At 37.0% G+C, this 19,000-nt stretch overlaps 3 protein-coding genes across 6 annotated transcripts; 1 reads left to right on the plus strand and 2 right to left on the minus strand.

Annotated features, from left to right (window-relative positions):
* The first annotated feature begins 723 nt into the window (after nucleotides 1-723).
* Nucleotides 724-7,702, plus strand: LOC117422621 (ATP-dependent RNA helicase DDX24-like). The gene is made up of 9 exons (XM_034037825.3): nucleotides 724-843; nucleotides 1,699-2,451; nucleotides 3,014-3,448; nucleotides 3,768-3,921; nucleotides 4,755-5,270; nucleotides 5,574-5,649; nucleotides 5,924-6,112; nucleotides 6,329-6,458; nucleotides 6,781-7,702. Exons 1-9 carry the CDS (start codon nucleotides 753-755, stop codon nucleotides 7,005-7,007), a joined length of 2,571 nt encoding a protein of 856 aa, XP_033893716.2. The 5' UTR covers nucleotides 724-752; the 3' UTR covers nucleotides 7,008-7,702.
* Nucleotides 7,703-7,811: 109 nt separating this feature from the next.
* LOC131697589 (ubiquitin thioesterase OTUB2-like) lies at nucleotides 7,812-11,800 on the minus strand. 4 transcript variants are annotated; one of them, XM_058987557.1, is made up of 6 exons: nucleotides 11,662-11,800; nucleotides 11,175-11,255; nucleotides 9,909-9,958; nucleotides 9,699-9,783; nucleotides 9,242-9,427; nucleotides 7,812-8,569 (listed from the first exon to the last, which is right to left on the minus strand). In XM_058987557.1, exons 1-6 carry the CDS (start codon nucleotides 11,662-11,664, stop codon nucleotides 8,336-8,338), a joined length of 639 nt encoding a protein of 212 aa, XP_058843540.1. In that variant the 5' UTR covers nucleotides 11,665-11,800; the 3' UTR covers nucleotides 7,812-8,335. The 4 variants fall into 4 exon arrangements, with proteins under 4 accessions (XP_058843540.1, XP_058843539.1, XP_058843537.1 ...); XM_058987556.1 differs by lacking the exon at nucleotides 9,909-9,958 and adding an exon at nucleotides 10,147-10,265; XM_058987554.1 differs by lacking the exons at nucleotides 9,909-9,958; nucleotides 11,662-11,800 and adding exons at nucleotides 10,147-10,451; nucleotides 11,341-11,470.
* A 1,187-nt stretch (nucleotides 11,801-12,987) lies between these two features.
* On the minus strand, nucleotides 12,988-18,244 carry LOC117421845 (coiled-coil domain-containing protein 42 homolog). The gene is made up of 9 exons (XM_034036257.3): nucleotides 17,911-18,244; nucleotides 17,145-17,190; nucleotides 16,654-16,830; nucleotides 16,113-16,270; nucleotides 15,420-15,502; nucleotides 14,691-14,863; nucleotides 13,981-14,091; nucleotides 13,519-13,635; nucleotides 12,988-13,146 (listed from the first exon to the last, which is right to left on the minus strand). The coding sequence occupies exons 1-9, from the start codon at nucleotides 18,012-18,014 to the stop codon at nucleotides 12,988-12,990; spliced, it is 1,128 nt and encodes a 375-aa protein (XP_033892148.3). The 5' UTR covers nucleotides 18,015-18,244.
* Nucleotides 18,245-19,000: the final 756 nt, after the last annotated feature.

The following is a 19,000-nucleotide window of genomic DNA, read 5'->3' on the forward strand; positions in this document are numbered from 1 at the left end:
AATTACATTTGTTTTACTTGATAATCCCTATGGAGGAAACATAAAATCGTGTTTTTGTTTTACTGGTAGTATTTTGCAGGACACATGAACAAGCTGATATTTTTTTTAACATAGTATCAATGTTTTCAACTACAGTATGTAAAATAATAATAATAATAATAATAATAATAATAATAATAATAATAATAATAATAATAATAATAAAGTAAATTTACTTTCTGCGCCCCCTGCTGGACGCTGTCCAACAAAGCCATGTGATAGTGCAGGCTGTTTTCCAGTTAACACTGTACAAGCTGACACGTTTAATCATAGAGCTTGGTAAATATAATGTAAAACGTTGTAAATTCATGTAGTGTAGTGGACCTGACCCCTATGTTAATTGTAGTGTATATTTTAACAGAGATATCTCTTAGCAGTGACATTTGATTTTAAATATCAGGGTCCACATTTTCTTGTTTATTTCTACATGTATTGAGGAGATTGAGATGGGAATCTTATATAAAGGCATCGGACAAGTAATCAATATATATACTATGGAAAGTTGGATCTTTGAGCAAAAACTATTCCACATAAAAAAAACAACTAAAAACTCCTCGAGGTTTTAAAAATCTGCATCCTTCCTGTACTGTCAGAATGCACTGCAGGAATTTGCTTGTAGTTTTCATTATTGTCAATAAAGTTATTGACGCTCTCTCCCCTCTGATTGGTTAGTTATGAGTGACGTAAGACTGTCATGGCGGCGCCCTCGTGTCATGCGTCAGTTCTGCTCAATTTGCGCATGCGGATATTGGTACAGTCGGGAAAATAACGACGTGAACGAAGTTGGAGTTAATACTTTATTAGGTAACTGTAATGTATATTTGTGTTTTAAAGATCAGTTCGTATTAGTATTAGATTTATTAGACACTGTTGGTAAACATTATCAGAATGTAACGTGTTTACAAGTTCAACAGACAGCGTGGCTCACATACTATAGGAATGATCTGTTTATATATTTATGATCGAAAATAAAACCAAAAGATTTACAGTAGCTACTGTTGCATATGGGGTACTTAATTTAAACCTTTGTATGTCATTAACATGTTTTTGGTACTAATCGTAGGCATTACCCCACATTGACTTTTGGCATATTTCAGAAATGAAGGTTGTAGAAAGACCATGCCTGTGTTAAGCAGAGTTACCAGTGGTTCAAGGAGGGTGAACTTTATCGTGTATAAAACTGAAACAATACGCGTCTTTATACGTGTAAACAAAGTCGAATGTTAGCTTAGCCTGTGACATTAATTGATGCATGTTTCTGCAGATGTTCTAAAACAAAATATGAATTACATTATGGCTAACTGATCTCTGTACGTAATCAAAGTATACACGTTTGTGCACATTAACTGAATATTTGAGTGGAATATTTGGATTAAAAGAATTAGAAACTAAAATGCTCCAGCTACATGATTTCTGCAATCTTTCATTAATCGAATTCTTGTGTTTATGTATATAGACCTACCCCAAGTTATCTTTTTATCTTGGATACCTTTGCTGCTGGAGCTGACCTTATATCTAAAATAAAGATCAGTTTAATCGCAGATGCACCAACTGGCCAGTACTGAAGTGGTATCCAGGGTAAAACAGTCAGTGGATAAGAAACTGAGGACAGCAATACTGACTTTACTGTCTCTATGTTTTTTTAAAAAAAAATTATAGGTAAAATGAAGATAAAGAAATCAAAGCAAAAAACCTTTCGGTCCCCTGCCAAATCCAAGCGGGGGATCCAGGTGAAGGGAACCTGGACGCCAGTGGAGATGGACCCCAGTCTTTTCTCGGAGGAGGACATGGGAGGATTAGTCTGCTTTGAAGAGCTCACAGACTACAGCCTGGTCAGTTCTAACGCTATGGAAAAGGTGACAAAGAAGAGAAAAGCTGACGATGGAGAGGATTCAGACAATCAAGTGAATGAAGACAACAACGGGGAATCACAGCAGACGGCTAAGAAGAAAAAAAAGAAGAACGTGAAAAAGAAAAAGCAACTGGCAGAGTCTACAGATGATACCACTTTTGATAGCAATGACAGTGAGCAAGACAGCAAGGTCCTCAATGACACTCAAGAAGAGTCCCTAGGTGAACCAGTGGACAGTGGAGAAGAGGATATTGTGGAACCCGAAAAGGTGACCAAAAAGAAAAAGAAAAGGAATAAAAAGCTGAAGAAAGCAACAACCAATCCCCAGGTTGCTCAGCAGCCAAAAACCAAGAAGAAGGTGGAAAACTGGACGAATGCAGGTCCCTTTAGGTCATCTGGTCAGGACTGTGATGTCTCGGCATGGAAGGATCTGTTTGTTCCAGAGCCTGTCCTTAAGGCGTTGGGCTCTCTAGGTTTTAACGCACCTACACCTATTCAAGCCCTGGCCTTGCCCCCTGCAATCAGAGACAAGATGGACATTTTAGGGGCTGCTGAAACAGGTAAGTGACTCCTAATCTCCTTTGTGAAACTAAACCTCAGTAACCTTGGGGATATCACAGAAGGCAACGGCTGCAACAATCGCCATTTTGAATATCTATCCATGTGTTTTTTTTGTGTAAAAAATCATGAACTGCAGCTTTCAGAGTATTGAAAGCACTTTGTTTCCTTGGCAACAGCCTGAGTGCCAGCAGGCAGTTTAATATTTATTTGAATGCAAGTTACACAATGTTCCTAAGGAATTCATTTTATATTGTATATTTTCTTTTAGCTCATACAGTAAAATCTGCAACACTTTCTACAGAACCTGCTGTTCCTTGTAAATCTCTTATCCAAGTCTTAACCAGGACTCCTTGACTGCCGCAATTGGATCATAAGCTGCAGGCATGGTCCTGACAACGTATGCAAATGCATCCAGATTTGGAGCGAGTATAGAAAAAAAATGGAATTAACACATTGAGACTGTGGCCTGATATAGAAATGGGTCATGGTATGATGAGCTGTTTAAAAATAAGAAAACAGTGGTTGAAACCCCTATCGTCTCTTGTCTCTTTCCCAATCCAGGAAGCGGGAAGACTCTGTCTTTTGGCATTCCGATGATCCACATGATTCTGGAGTGGCGGAAAGCTCGGGATGCTCGGAGCAAAGAGGCACTTGACAGCCAGGATAATCCCACCGAAGAGACTGGTGAAGATGGCCAAGTCATACCATCAGGGCTGAAGGAACCCTCTGATCAGCCTGACGTTGCAGTTTTGACACAGGAAGAGGATGTGCAGGGGGAGGAAGACAGTGAGATGGACGAGGACTCCCAGCAGACCGGATGTGTCAAAGTGATCGAAAACGTGGAGTTTGATTTTGAAACAACTGAAACTACTGACAAGAGTGCCAAGACCAAAGATTTGTTTGAAAAGAACCCATTACTGGGGCTTGTCCTGACCCCAACCAGAGAACTGGCTGTCCAGGTTAAACATCACATAGATGCTGTTGCAAAGTTTACAGGTCAGTAAAAGGGTATAAAGAATTCTGTGTGTGCAAGTGTATCCACCAGCATATTGTCATGACAATTCAAATAGATTTTTATACTGTATTTCTGTGTAGAGCTAATCAATGCAAAATAGCCAGTTTTATGTATTCTAGTTTTAGAGAAAAATATAGTTATTGTTCTTTTTACTGAAAAAAAGAGGATTATCAAGTTGCAACTCATTTGTACTTTTCAAATAAAAACAGGGCCTTTTTCCCCCATAATGTATGAATGTGTAACAGGAGGTGTCAGGTGTGAATAACCAATGAAAGTCACCAGTGAAATGTCTGTCTTTAGGTATCAAGACTGCCATTGTGGTGGGGGGAATGGCTCTTCAGAAGCAAGGGAGAGTGTTAAATCGCAGGCCAGAGATAGTGATCGCAACACCCGGACGCCTCTGGGAGCTAATTAGGGAAAGACATCCGCACCTCTCAAATCTCAAACGGCTCAGGTATGTTATCTATGGTTACAAGCACTCTGACCTTATCAAGGAAGCAGCTGGTATCAAATGACCTGCAGCGTATAGCTTGTTAATCTTGAGATGGATTCTGTAATGCCCACTGTTCCTTAATTACAATGTCTTGTGTCTCATAACTGATCACTGCATACATGACTCAGTATTTTAAACATTGTTTTACATAAAATATATTACTCCTACTGCCACCCTAAGGCCTAATGTAATTATTCCTCCAATTTGTTTATGAAAGTTGTAGTATGAAAAGTTTAGTAGTTTAAAAATATTAAACTAGACTAGACCACCTACCTATAAAGACAACGTTTAAAAAGTATAGTGCTAAACAGAAATCTGGACCGATGGGCCTCTTATATCAACCACTTGTCTGTTCAATAACATTTGTTGTAAAGCCCCTAGAAACATGCTTTAAAATGAAAATGATAACTTCCCCTAGACAGAACAATATTAGGTCACAGATTCATGAAACTGGGCATTTTTACGACCTTCAGACACTTTCTCACCATGTGGGGCATGAGTTACATAGCTCTTCTTTTACACCGGGCACCATTTTCTCAATCTCATGTGGTTTATAAATAGGAAAAGGAAAAAATTGTCATCAGAAATTGAGCTGGAATGTACCCTTTTCTGTGTATCTTATAATTTAGTGTTAAATGTTATGGATGTATTTTTAGAAGTTTTTCACCCATATTATAAAAAAAAAAGTAACTGAAATGGTTATTAAAAATTCATAATTTTTATCAAGCTTGGTTACTGGATGCTTAGTGTGTGTAATCCTATTCTTATCCCCTATTTACCCCTCTAATCCCTAGATGTCTTGTGATCGATGAAGCGGACCGGATGGTTGAGAAGGGACACTTTGCAGAACTGTCCCAGCTCTTGGAGATGTTAAATGACACCGAATTCAACCCCAAGAGGCAGAACTTTGTGTTCTCTGCCACGCTGACCATGATTCACGAGGCCCCGACGAGGATATTGCAGAAAAAGAAGGGGAAGAAGATAGACAAGGAGAGCAAACTGGAGACACTGATGGAGAAAGTGGGGATCAAATCCAAGCCCAAGATTATCGACCTGACCAGGAAGGAAGCCACAGTGGAGAGCCTAACAGAGACACGCATCCACTGCGACGCGGACGAGAAGGACTTCTACCTCTACTACTTCCTGCTGCAGTATCCCGGGCGAACCATGGTCTTCGCCAACAGCATTGACTGCATCAAGCGCCTCAACGCGCTGCTCACCATTCTGGACTGCACCCCGCTCCCACTACACGCTAACATGCACCAGAAGCAAAGACTGAAGAACCTGGAGAGATTTGCCGAAAGAGAGACGTTAGTCTTCTCATTCTTGATTTTGATCTAGGTGTAGGGGTGTTAGATGCAGTTACTTTTTCTTAAATATTTAAACTTTAGGATTAAACGTTGAAATTTTATTATACTTGGAATATGTGTAACCAATCAGTAAAACCCCAAGAAGCCCTCCAGTGCTACATTTGTATTAATCACAGTTCTATAAGTGTACAAGACTCCCATGTGCACAGCATTTGGGTACTGTATATATGGAAGGACTGAATACAATTCAACTATGCCTTCTTGAAAACAGCATTAACGTTACTTTTATATTTCCCCCTGCAGTTGTGTTCTGCTCACAACAGATGTGGCTGCTCGTGGACTTGACATTCCAGATGTGCAACATGTTATCCATTACCAGGTATTAAGTCCGATATTATAACTAATAATTTGTAAAATGTATTAAGTGCTGTTTTGACTAAAAGCAAACTTTATGTAGGCTCAAGTTTATCAACAGTTATTTGACATCACTTAGTCATTATATTTGAACAGTTTACTTACAATACAGTACTAATATATAGTATACATAATAACTCAATGTAAAGGATACCTTTAACCTGGGATCAGGCTGTTCCAACACGTTTCCACATTTTAGAGATTGCAATCAAAAATGTTTCTCCCCTCCGTTTCTCTAGGTCCCTAGGACATCCGAGACTTACGTGCACAGAAGTGGCAGAACAGCCCGGGCCACAAAGGAAGGTCTCAGTTTGCTCTTGATTGGACCTGATGATGTGATGAATTTTAGGAAAATATACAGGACATTGGGAAAAGATGAAGAGCTGCCTCTCTTTCCAATACAGACAAAATGTATGGCAGCGATAAAGGTATGTGGTCTATCACTATAGCTGAAGAAGTACTACGTGCTCTGCTTCTGCTAGACTCACTATATAACTAATTACTTCCATCAGCCACATTTAAAATAGGGTTGTTGGGAAAACAAAAAGTGGAGCTTTCTGACATGAATTTTAATATGAACCCTGCAAACTTAAAGCCTACAGATCCCAAAATGCTCTTTCCAAAACTCTTGTGTTTCCTTACAGGAACGTGTGAAGGTGGCAAGAAAAATTGAGAAAATTGAGTATCACAGCGGCCGAGCAAAGCAACACAATTCCTGGTTTCAGAAAGCTGCCGAAGCACTAGAAATAGACCTGGATGATGATGTTTTAATAGGTAAGTGTGTGCTCCACTATAAAAGAGCAGAACAATGGCTGGTATAATGTACCTCCCATCTTTTTATATAGTATTCTGCTTGGTATGAAAGCTTGTAGAATATTTTGTACAGATGTTATGAGTGTATTGCGATTTCAGTTCAAGCAGAAGGGGTTAATTGGAAATAACAAACCTTTACAGAAAAGTGACATTTAAAGGTTAGCCTAGTGATGCCTCTCAATGTATGTATATATTTTTGAAAATGGTGACCACCAATTTGTATTCCTCATGTAGGACTGTACTTTCATACAGCAGATCTCAAATGCGCTTCCTGTCTTTTCAGGGGGAGGCCAGGATGAATACGAGGACAGGCAAAAGCAGATGATGATGAAAGGCATGAAGATGCATTTGAAACACTTGCTTTCACAGCCTGTTTTCAAAAACACCATGAAAACCAAATACCCGACGCAAATGGGCAAGCTGATCCTGCCTGAGCAGCCAGCAAGGGAAGAAACTGCACTGATTACTGTTACCAACCAGAAAAAGAAGGAAAAGAAGCAGCACAAATAACTACTACACAATATTATCAGTTTCTTGTATACATGTAATCTGTATGTAATCTCTTGGGGAGAGAATACTGTATGGATTACTACTTCAGTATAAAACTGAAGAGAAACACAAACTTTCTTTTTAATTGATGTACAAAAACAAAAGAAATCGGATACTTGTGGTATGTTTAACAATATAATGTCCAGTTTTTCACTTGTATTAAGATCCTAAATTGTAATTTAGGATTATTTAATTTACTATGAGTGATTGAGACTGGGGAAAAATGTGATCACTGTGGAAACAAGTCTGTTCAAGAGGAGATTAAATGAGATTTTTTGTTCTGTTTCAATTTAGTGTAATGTAACAGTGCCATACAGAACAATGGGTTAAATACAACGGTGTGTGTAAAAAATAAATCTGTGCAAGAGACTTTACATGAACATCTATAAAATGGATATTGCTACACACAAAACAAGACAATAATTAGATTCATGCAGTTTAACAATGGAATAAGTGTGGCAGACAAGTATAAAAATATATATTTCATGAATATTACTGGGACAAGAAACTTCTGTAATGTACATGGACTGTATATAAATAAACACTTTCATTAGCACACAGGTCAGTGTTCAGTCAAATGTCTAATTTACTATTTTCTTCATGGACTCCCATTATAAAAAAGATTAATAGTGTAGAGACACCCATATTACCAGAAGGTGGGGTATATATCCAGTTAATCAAAACAGCTGTGGTTCTAAATACTACTGTTACTAAAATGATTAGGATGCTGCCTAGCATTTAACACAGAAATAACACTAAAGAGGCTCATGTTAGATGTTTTAATTTAACAGCCTTTAATTATATAAACATTTTGGATCAGTATAACAGATCACCACATGTTGTTCATGTATTAATGCAGTCGGATGCATGCAGTTTTTTTAAGACCTTTAATTCTGATGATTTTTATATTGTATTTCAAAGTGCAATTTACCCATGTTATTCTTGTAGGTTACAGTATCTTTCTGTTGTAACCTTTTTGTCCTAAGGGAGTTTGCACAGAAGTCCATTATGATCTTGGTAACTATTTTGCAGTTTCATAACTACATCCCTACAATAAAGATTTTGCTGTTCTGTATCACCACCCTCCATGAAAATAATGGCTAAAATGCTACTATGAAAACAGAAAAACCATGTCTTACATAATTTGTTTATCAAATGATAGAGGTTGAACAGTTTTTGGTCTACGGTATACAGACATATACACGTATCTAACTGCGTTCGCAGATAGGTCTAAACATGTTCATTTTGGAATGTACAGATTTAGAGGTATCACTTGAATCTAGTTTCAGTTACCTATAAGCTCCTTCTTGGGACTGTCGACAAACTGAACCCTTGTAAAGTATATCATAGTGTGCTGTTTTGTACAGTAGGTGAAGGGAGGGTGTTGATCCGTCAGGTATAATGTGATGGTTAAGATCGCAGTCTGCTCCTTCCATGCATTCAATTTGAATATTTATACCAAGGGCCTGAGAAAGAGCAAGAATCTGAACATGATCGCATTCCAGTCCCATAGTCTCCACATCCTGCAGATTGAAATATAGACATAAACACAGCAGAATGTAAATGTAGTTTGAATACAGTACATGTTATTTAAATCTTGAAAAAAGTTTACAAACCTTGTTATTTTTGTCTGTTTATGAATTGAGATACTACCAACCCAGATTGATAATATTATCAAGGAGCAGAAGGGCTTGTATGTACAATATTGTATATTAGGAGGTTCTATAGGCTGCTGCTGTGGAATAAGTATATAACTGCATATATGGATGCAATTGCCCATGTATTTCTGCTGTTTTAGGGTCCTCAGATGCACTGAAAGTGTCAGTCTACACAACCTCCTATACACAATATCAGTATTGCAGTTGTTGATATTATACACATTTTAACTTAGATTCTGAAGACCCTATGTATGTGTGTGCACTGGTTTAATGTTATCCAGCATGTAAATCAAGTGAAACTGAAATAACAAGAACTATAAAATTGACTAAAAGAGCAATACTAGAATAAACATAAATACCCTTTTAAGGCTTATCTGTAAAAAAATCTGTGACCACTAGAGGGCAATATTTATCATTAAAACAATGTATTCATGCAAGTGAATGGTAGCTTTTTTGTTTACAGTAGATGAATGTATACGCGTTTAACGTGGGTATCTTCAAAGCTTATTACATTGCCTTATGAACAACCTTACTGACCTGAACACAGAAATCTCTCAGATTAGGTGCTTCAACAAAGTGCTGGAAGAATTCTGCTCGGTTCTGTAGATATGATGAGGCTAGAAGTCGAAGATAGTGCACAATGATGTCAGAGGTAGTTGGATCATTGAAGTTTGAAAGCAGGCTGGATGCCTGGTCTTCTGTCTGCTCAATCACACTGACAAACTAAAAGAAAAAAGAGTGTAAACAATAGAGACAGCAACAAGCCATGACAGCAGCCATTAATAGGGCAGGAGTTCAGTACCTTTTGTCTATGAATATGGACTTCGTACATACTCAACAGGAAAATCCATTTAAAACAGTAAAAATTAATAGACTTTAAACAAATTGCTAAATATGAATAAACCAAGCACGTTTTACACATTTCAGTATTATATCATCAAACAACTACCTGTATTTATTTCTTATTAAAAAATAGAAATTGATTTACACTCACAGTGCTCAACAGATTTCTGAATATGTCCTCATCAAACCCTGCAGACAAGAGCTCTGCCTTGCTCTGTATCACAGCTTCTTTGAACCTTAGATGAAAGAAAATCTAATTTGATGGGAATGATCGTCCCACAATAATTACTCTTAATTCCTTCAGGGTGTAAATCTACAGCAAAGTCTAGTCACCAGAATGGCCCATAGAAGCATCACTCACTTTTCAGTAACTTGTGCCGTCTTGGATATGGAAGCAGTCCAGGGACGACCCTTACAATCAAAGATATTGCAGGTGTGTATATAATTTAAAACTGATATATATATATATATATATATATATATATATATATATATATATATATATATATATATATTTCTGCAGGGTATGTTAAGACTAGCCCTAGTTAATATAACAACCTGCCCTCAGATTGACACATCAGCTGTAGTTGAATACTCACTTCTCCATCTCTCTTTTGTTTCCAAGTAGAGATTCCAGATGTCCATAGCTGAGTGCCCGATAAAAACAGTTCCCATCTCCTCGGATTCTTCGTATGAAGGCATATCTTTTACTAATATCCTTCCGAAAACAGACACATCGAACCGATTTCATGATAGATCTCAACATATATGCAGACTCCTCAGGTTTCCTGCATTTAGCTTTCCAAACCCTTCCGACCCACACCTTCATACTGTATATTCTGGTACTGTCAATAACGCACGCAACAAAGTATGTAGCAAACGCCCTTTCTTAGCTTCTTCTGTGCTACAAAAAGTTGAGGTTATTTCGCAATGTTTGTGAACAAATTTAAAGTAACATCCCATGGTTGAGTACAGGTTTTAATTATAAAATGGTAGTAGAACAAAATAAAAATGTCAACCTGATTAATTTTGCAGGCAATTATTATTCAAAAGGGATACAGTTTAACCAGGGGAGAACTGCTTTGGGTGACAGTAATGTTATGTATATAAAATAATAATAATAATAATAATAATAATAATAATAATAATCTTGCCATTCACTGATTCTGCCCATAACATCTACTTGATACATAGTTAGTAATAACAAAGCTACAATGTGGTTTACATGATGTGTATACTGTAAGCGACCTGTTCAGAGAATATACACTACGTCTACTTTGTATTCTACTTGTCCTGCAGCCAGCCCTAGTTTTAAGAACTACCTTGTGTTAACTAAAATGATCATGTGCAAGCGATCTGGGCCATTCTAAACCAGTCCATAGTTGTCTGGATCTTTTCCTGCTTCGATTAATTAATTTTACATGACAATTCCTCATACTTAACACCTGAGTAATGACGATGCACATTTAACTATTGAGGGAAATATCTCAATAATATTTTAGACACTGTATAGAAAAAGTAATGCAATTATTGCTCATCAAATGCAGTACACCACTTTGTAGCTAGCTGGTTACTAAACCCCAGTTTTATTTTAGAATCAGTAGATCTGTATATATGTATTTTCTACCTGGTATTTGGCATCTTCTGGTTGTTCCTGCAATAATGTCAAGATATCCAATTTATCTGAGACCAAACACGCTGTACCAGTCTAAAAAATACAATAAAGACAGACTTTATTAATTAAATACACAATTATATACAGTACGGATATCATAAAGTTGCACTACACTCACTTCTAGGCAGCAGATACTTGAATCCTGTACAATGATTGATTGCTGCTACATTTTAACTTTTTACTGAAGCAATGGTTTGTCCCAATGGCACAGAACAATATCAAGAGCATACACCCTGGATTTCTGCTTTGCTTCGTTAATGTTTTGCAAAGTATCAATGCAGCACAGACGAGTAGTCTTTGTGCAGACGAGATGATCAAAATAAATACAATAAGGAATGGATTTCCATTTTTAAAGCTTTTAATAAACTGTTCACTGTAAATACTACGCCAAACTAGGCCCTGTGTTAATTTTATAAGAACGCTTGAAACTGAAACTAACCATGCTGGAAATTAAATGTTTCTGCACAAAAAAAAAAAAAAGATATCGCGTCTTTCACATTTTAGTACTGTAACTTATTCCAATTCAAATTACAAATAAACAAATTATAAACGTCAAACGTTTTCACGTCTGAAACCGCAGTCTAATAACAAGAAATGCAAAACAACATTCCAACTACTGCAGCGTCCAATCAAAATAAAGCTAGTTGTTACATGCCCCAATCAGAATAGTCTGAACTAACATGTGAAACTGTTAAAGGGACAGTACATGTTAGAGTAAGAAATGGTTGCAGTTGGGGTTTAAAATAGGCAAGTATAATGGATTTAGAATGAACACATATTATTCTTCAAAAATATTTGGTCGATATAACATGATTTTGTGTACTGATGTTGACGGCTGGGTTATACTCAGAATACTTACTACACAAACTAGTTTTAGCCTGATGAACCGATGAATTATTCCTTGTTGACTAAAGCATAGATTTTCTTTTCATTACTATTTTAATTGGTTATGTAAAAAAATAGCAACACATTCAAAAACAAACATATCAAATACCGATTATTTCTATATTTGTTATAAAATCCAATGCAAACAAAAAGAAAAGGGCAATTATGTACAATTTGACTTTCCATTTAAATAGTCTAACTACAATGGCTCTCAAAATGACAATAAATGGTTTTACTCTTAATACAATCTTTTATAAATGGTTAATTGTAATCCAACTGAGTCCTGCTTTTAGACCTGTATTTGTATCAAATGGTTAGGCAATGCCCAAGTGCATCTGAATAATTCAGGTAGAATGTTGACAAGGCCAAACAATACAGAAACAAAAAAAATATGTGCTGGCTAAAAATTGCTTTGGGGAAAAAAAAAAAAACACTTCAAAATGATTGTATTAGAAATAAATACTTCAAAATAACCCATATGTCTTTAAAATCATGTTAAAAAGCATATTTAAAACTATAATTATAAAAAAAAAATATTTAAATGTACTGCATGTGGCTTTCCCAAAGGAAAGACAAACATTTTGACGTTTAACGACATTTTCAGTAATTTTCCTAAACGCAGTGACATTACATACTGTTTTAAAGAATGTTTTGTAAAGCCCATTTTGCACTTTGTGAAACCTTTTAAGAGGGTTTATTAATTTATGTTTTCAGTTTTTTCAAAGCACTGTTTAACCTAGGGAAAAAGTTTTGTGAAAGAGCCCACTTTGCTGTATTTCAGGATGACTGGTCCTGCATCATCTGCGTTGTGACTTGATTGCTGCTTCCTTTAAGACTAACGCTTTGCATGCAGTCTTTAAGTTTTCAGGTCTGACACATTTCATTTGCAGCTCCTCAGGTGTGTTTTGCTCTTAGTCCTCTGCAGTCTGGCTCCTCTTTCCTTATTTCCAGGCAGGTCTGTAGTGCTGGCTATTGCTGAGGTAGACTCGGTCTGACAGGTTGCCTTTCTCTGAACATCTGCCTTTTCTAAAATGAATTCCTAAAATAAACAATTTTAAACAAGTTTATACACCCTCAAATCGTAGACCGCTAGAAGTGCAAAAACAATTTAAATAACAGTGAAATAAAGCAAGTGTAATAATTCAGTGGGCAACGAAAACATGAATTACTTGATATGTTTCATTGGATGAACATGAATATGTCAGAAAATTGTTGCGATCTGTCTGGTGCCCAGAACTGACAAAAAAATCTATGACTATTTTTCAGCAAAGAGCGACTTAAAAAAACATGCTCAATTAAAGATGATTTCAAATATTATATATGTATTCTCTTATGGAATACGCCAGTACTCTCACTTGTTTTTATGGTTTCATCCAAACTGTACCACCACTGAAACAGAATGTGATCTTACCTTGATCATGTCTAGCTTTGTCAATATGTTAATCTCCTCCAGTGGCCCATAGTGTCGTAAGTAGCACTGATCTGCCAGGTTAGTAATAGCCATGAGCAGGCTGCCAAATTTTTCGCTCTGGGGGGAGAAACGGAAACTATAAAGATCTTATAATAAAGTGATGAACATTCTGTTTCTTTGTGCTTTGCCTTGACCATTATATGGTCCAGTGGTCCTGGTGCGGTAGAACATTGGTCCTTACAAGGTACAACTAGGCCTAATGTGTAGTGGTTCATGCATTGCCATACGTTTGGTGTGTCAAAATTAGAAAATGCTATCATTGTGGTACCAAAGGTTCATACCACTGCAGCTGGCATTTCTGCTACTGTTTCCCATTGCACTGTAATGTGCAGTATCAATGAATTACACTATCAGGAAACAGGCTTGGAGGCTAGTGTGTTGTACAGACTGTATAATACTGACCTGGTTTCTGACAAGTCCTTGGTTCAGGTTCAGCTTCATTTCCAGCTGTTTGGATCTCTCCTTTGCCCTGTCCCATTCCATTTGAAGTTCAGAAAGCTTACCGTTAGCCATCTGTATAAAACAGAGCATCATTTTCAATGTCTGCTTTCTAAGGAAGAGTCTCAGTCCCTGGGGTGGGATTGTGCAGAGTAAAATGGATACAGTAAAAAATGGATTTACCTAAAATACAAAACCTCCAGTTTAATGAGATCAAATGAAATGTATACAAACATGATTACATTATGAACTTACATTTTTTTCTGCACAAAGAGTTATTTCATACAATTTCCTGAGCAAATAATATTTGGCTCTGGGTGGTGATATGTATATGGAAGTCAAATACTGGGATTAATAAATACTTGAAGCGGAGGTCTTTCCCATTTTACCATAATCTCAGTGAATATACATATACACATATCCATAGTATCCCTAAATACATAATGATAAAGCCTTCTCACAAGTGCAGAGACACTGCAAATATTGATAACTTTTGCAGGAATTCAGGTCTTATGTTAATCACACCCCCTGTCATGTCTTAATGCTGATTTTGCTACCATTGCAAACCAGCAGGGTGGGGCACTTCTTCTTTTTACTACCTAAAATGAGTGATGACCAAAGCTGGTACAGCATTCGTATAGCAAGCCCCACTACGGAGACCCCAGAGCTCTTACCAGATTGGCTGTATCATGCTCCTGTTGCAGAGTCTCAAGCCGGTGCTGGCTGCTCTCCAGCTCATCCGACAGGCTGCTGATCCGGTGAATCAGAGACTCATTGGTGATCGAGAGGGTCTCGTGCCTCCTGATTATAGGCATAACCAGGGAGTCTGCCCCATACTCCAGGTAGTCTGCAAATAGTAAACATGGGATGAAACTTGGCATCCGTTAGCACACGTTCTTGAGCAGATTCAAATCTATTTATCTTATAGATTTTATAAAAAAAAAGTGTCTGACTGTGATTCCTGGTGTTTAATCATCCACCCTTAGCTACTGGGATGCTCCCTATACAAGGTACTTAAGTGTCCGTAATAATTATTTATCTGCACCTTGTTTCCATCTGTCACTGGGACAGCAATTCTTACAGAATGGTTTGGAAATGTGCAGAATTTGCTCCTGCCCTGTCACTCTGATGGAGGAAGTTACCCAATAAGAATCCAAAGCTAAGGATGTGACAGGCAGGTTTTTAAACTGAGGATTGCAGATAAAAAAACATTTCAACAGAATGGAAGGCTGTGAATTAATTTATCAGGAACATATTGGAAGTAGATGAAGGAAATTGCACAAAACATGATGCCATTACATATGGTACATTGTCTGGTTTTCTTTTAAATATATTTAACAAGCAATTTAAAAGGTGCGATCAAGTGAGTTTGAGCGACAAAGAAAGTGGCCATTAATACGTACTCTCGGGCAGCTGGTCAATAATCTTGAGTAAGTAATCCTCATAAATTTTATTATTCGACACCCTCTTCTGTAAACTGTGCTTCCTGAGATACAAAACAAAGACAATGTATTACATTACATTGCATAGTTAATAGTGGCTATAACTGCTTGTGCAAATAAGAACAGTGGTTAAAGGGTTACAGAACAACCTACAGTGTTTACAAGAAACACATGGCTTTACCATTGCTGTATCCTGCGTTGTCTGTTTTGCATCAATGTTATCCAATGGAAAATTCATCTCAACATTTTTTTCAAGAGCGTTTCCCAGGAGGAAGAGCATTTCTTCTCTTCTGAGTGCGTAGTGTATCCAGATCGGTCTCTAACCTACAGCAATGCTGGCGCTTTGATTAAATTGGATGGTTGTGAGAACAGAAACAGAGCACTGTTACAGGAGGGAGACTGATCTGCACACACTAGGAGGCTCCTGAGACAAATTCTCCACCACGTACGTTAAGAAATGTCATGGTAATGTAATGCTTTTCTTGTAAACACTGCAGGGTGTTCTGTGGCACTTTAAGACGATTGCTCGGGGAGTGTGTGGTCTCAAACCCAGCATCCTCCAGTTGCTCTTTTAATTTACATCTCATATACACCAGTGCATGTAACTGAACAGTATGAACTCCTGTCTAAACGTTTACAGCCTATACAATATACCTGGCTAGGAGCTTCTCCAGCTGCTGCATCAGGCTCTGTATCTCCTTCTCCTTCTGTTGGTTCTCCTTCACTTCTAACTGGCATTTCTTGAGGGCTCTCCTGCGCTTGGCATCATTGTCTCTGAGGAACTTGTCAAACTTTTGAGCCCTTACTTTGCTCTGGAGAGGAGAAAGATATATAAGCACACACACATTAAAACAGGTAATAACTGAGCATTTATATATATAAAAAAAAAACAAAAAAACAAAAAAAACATTATTAACTTTAAAACTGATCATTGATCACTCCGCTGTAGATATTTCTGCTTTCCATAATTTATTTTTACTTGACTTTTTAAGTCTTAGTTACTATGTTGTTAAGTGCTAAAATGGGTCCCTGGTTCATGAATTGGATCATGCAATTGATCTATAAAAATTAGATTGGGGAAAACCTCACCATATGAAAACTGTACAATAAACCAAATACACATTATATCATGTATTTGTTATTTATTCTTTACATGTTTTATCAGCAGAAAAGTGATTAGTATACCTAAACTTACAGCTTGCTGTTTCTGCTCAAACTCTGCTCTCCTCTGTTCCAGTGCCTTCATGCGATCGCTGAACTCCTGCCGCTTAGCTTCAAGCTGTTTGTTAACCTCGTCCACTTCCACCTCCTTTCTGACCACCAGCGTTCTCTGAAGGGTGTTCACCCCAGTCTCTAAGATCCTGTTGGCAGCCTGCAATATGGATAGGACGGTGTCATCATACTTTCTCTTATAATAATTCACTTGAATAGTTCTTCCATTTTTTTTATTTTTTATTGATTGTTTGTAAACATTACTCTTTTAACATGTATACACTGTACTGTAGTGGTAGGACTGTTGTATTTTGCTGTACATCTTCTGTAGCAAAATACGTAAGTAGCTTCAGCTGTTATTTTCATTTATTTTCTCTTAGTATTTTCTGGTGTCTTGGTTATGTTGCTCCAATGCAGTTATACTTATTAAGGCACTGCAAGTTAGTAGAATCAAACAGCATCCTATACATTTACCTCTTTGATGACCGGGATATGGTTGATATTTTCCTCATCTACATCTCTGTATTGGGAAAGAAAATGAAAAAATAAATTTAAATACTAAATATGTCAGTGCTGTTAGAAGGTGGATGAAGAGCAAAAAGTACAGAAGTGACAGTTTGATGGCTTGTAAAACAGCCAACTCACCTTTTTGTCAGGTTATATGTTACGTTGAGCCACAAAATGCTCCTCAAAATGTTTTATTATAGTCTTTTTAATGATTAAAAAAATAAGCCAATGATGCTTTCTTTATCTTCAATTTAAACAATCATTGAACAAACCTATTTCTAACACTCCTTCCTCCAATATAATGCCCAGTTATTGAGGAAATAGACTTGATTTACACTAGAGGTGTAACATCACCTTCCTGTCTCAAAAACAAGCATGGTAAAACTTTAAAAGACAGAAACAATTGTTATAATGTATAAAAAGCATAACAGAATCATTGATTTATTGAATTAACCACATATTATAATCAGAAAGTGCATTCTTCTTGCAGACCACCCAGTAGAAACCCTACAACTGTACTGAACTTCATGTAATCAAAATGTATATGAGCATGTCCAAAGGTGCTTTGTTTGTGGTGTCTATATGCTGTAAATATGAATAGGGGTGCAGCGTGTTTGATCTAGTCTTTCTAGTAGCTAAACTGCAGTTGCACGGCTGTGATTAAACTGCAGGCGTTTTCATATTGGTTACCGTACAATACAAAAAACAATATTGCAACAAAGTGGTACTGTACCTGGGTTCTTCTAACTGAGTTACAAAAATGTTTTTGCGTCTATTTTCCAAGTTCAGCATGTACCGGGTGTCTGTTTTTATATGGGGAAAAGTCAGGGTTTCCATATTGTTGACAGTTTGCAATACCGATTTTAGATAACAAACGTGTGTGCTACTTCACTTAAAATATGCCTAAATGAATCTTAAGAAGACACTGGAGTTATTTCGAAGCTGCTGCTTTTGTTCTTCCGACACCCACGGGAAAGTAGCAGACCGTGTGTATTCATACACAAGCGTTTTGTGTTGCCGGGAAACTACGGGTGTCACGAGGGGTATGGCTGTGGCTCATTGCTCCGTCGTTACAGCAACTGTCAGGGAGCGTTTTATTTCAGGGGCGGGCCGAGAGAACTCACAGCTTGTCTATACTATAATGAAATACAAAATGTACCTCTTGAAATATTTATAAATATTTAAATCTGTTGAATTCAACATATAAATAACATACAATACGTAACAAAGTAATATAACCATATTTAAAACGTGATATTATGCATTTAAAGTGAAAATTTAAAGTCTTAAATTAGATTAAAAATACCAACTGGTCTTCTTTACGAGGTATCATATTATGACCTAGTGCGGTTGCATAATTTTTGTTGCATTTTGACTGTCTTTGCTTCTGCTGCAGACTTCTTTTCAAAATCATTAAAAGACTTTAAATAGACTTCTGGAGACATCTACCGGACAGCCGTGGTTAAATAATTGTAACAAACAGTTTTTGCTAGGAAGCTGAAAGTGTTTTTATGAAAGCAATACACTTTGGCCATATACTGTACTCAGCAGCCAAATAATTCATTTATTAAAAACTCAAGTCACTTGTGTAAAACAGAACGACATATGACCTTGATACACTTGTCCCCTCCAGTGCTACAACCACACATACAGTGCTGCATACATTCACATGGTTTCAAATATGTGAAAATGAAATATCCCTGAAAATTAGGCCTGCCTAATTGTGAAATGTTGTGGTTAAAAGACTGAAATATATGTGAAGGATGTGCTGGCCTGACCTCACTTGTTTCCTGGCTCGAATCCCAGTTTAGTCTTAGCAGCCT

Source organism: Acipenser ruthenus, chromosome 15 (genome assembly GCF_902713425.1).
Source record: "Acipenser ruthenus chromosome 15, fAciRut3.2 maternal haplotype, whole genome shotgun sequence".
Lineage (NCBI taxonomy): Eukaryota > Metazoa > Chordata > Actinopteri > Acipenseriformes > Acipenseridae > Acipenser > Acipenser ruthenus.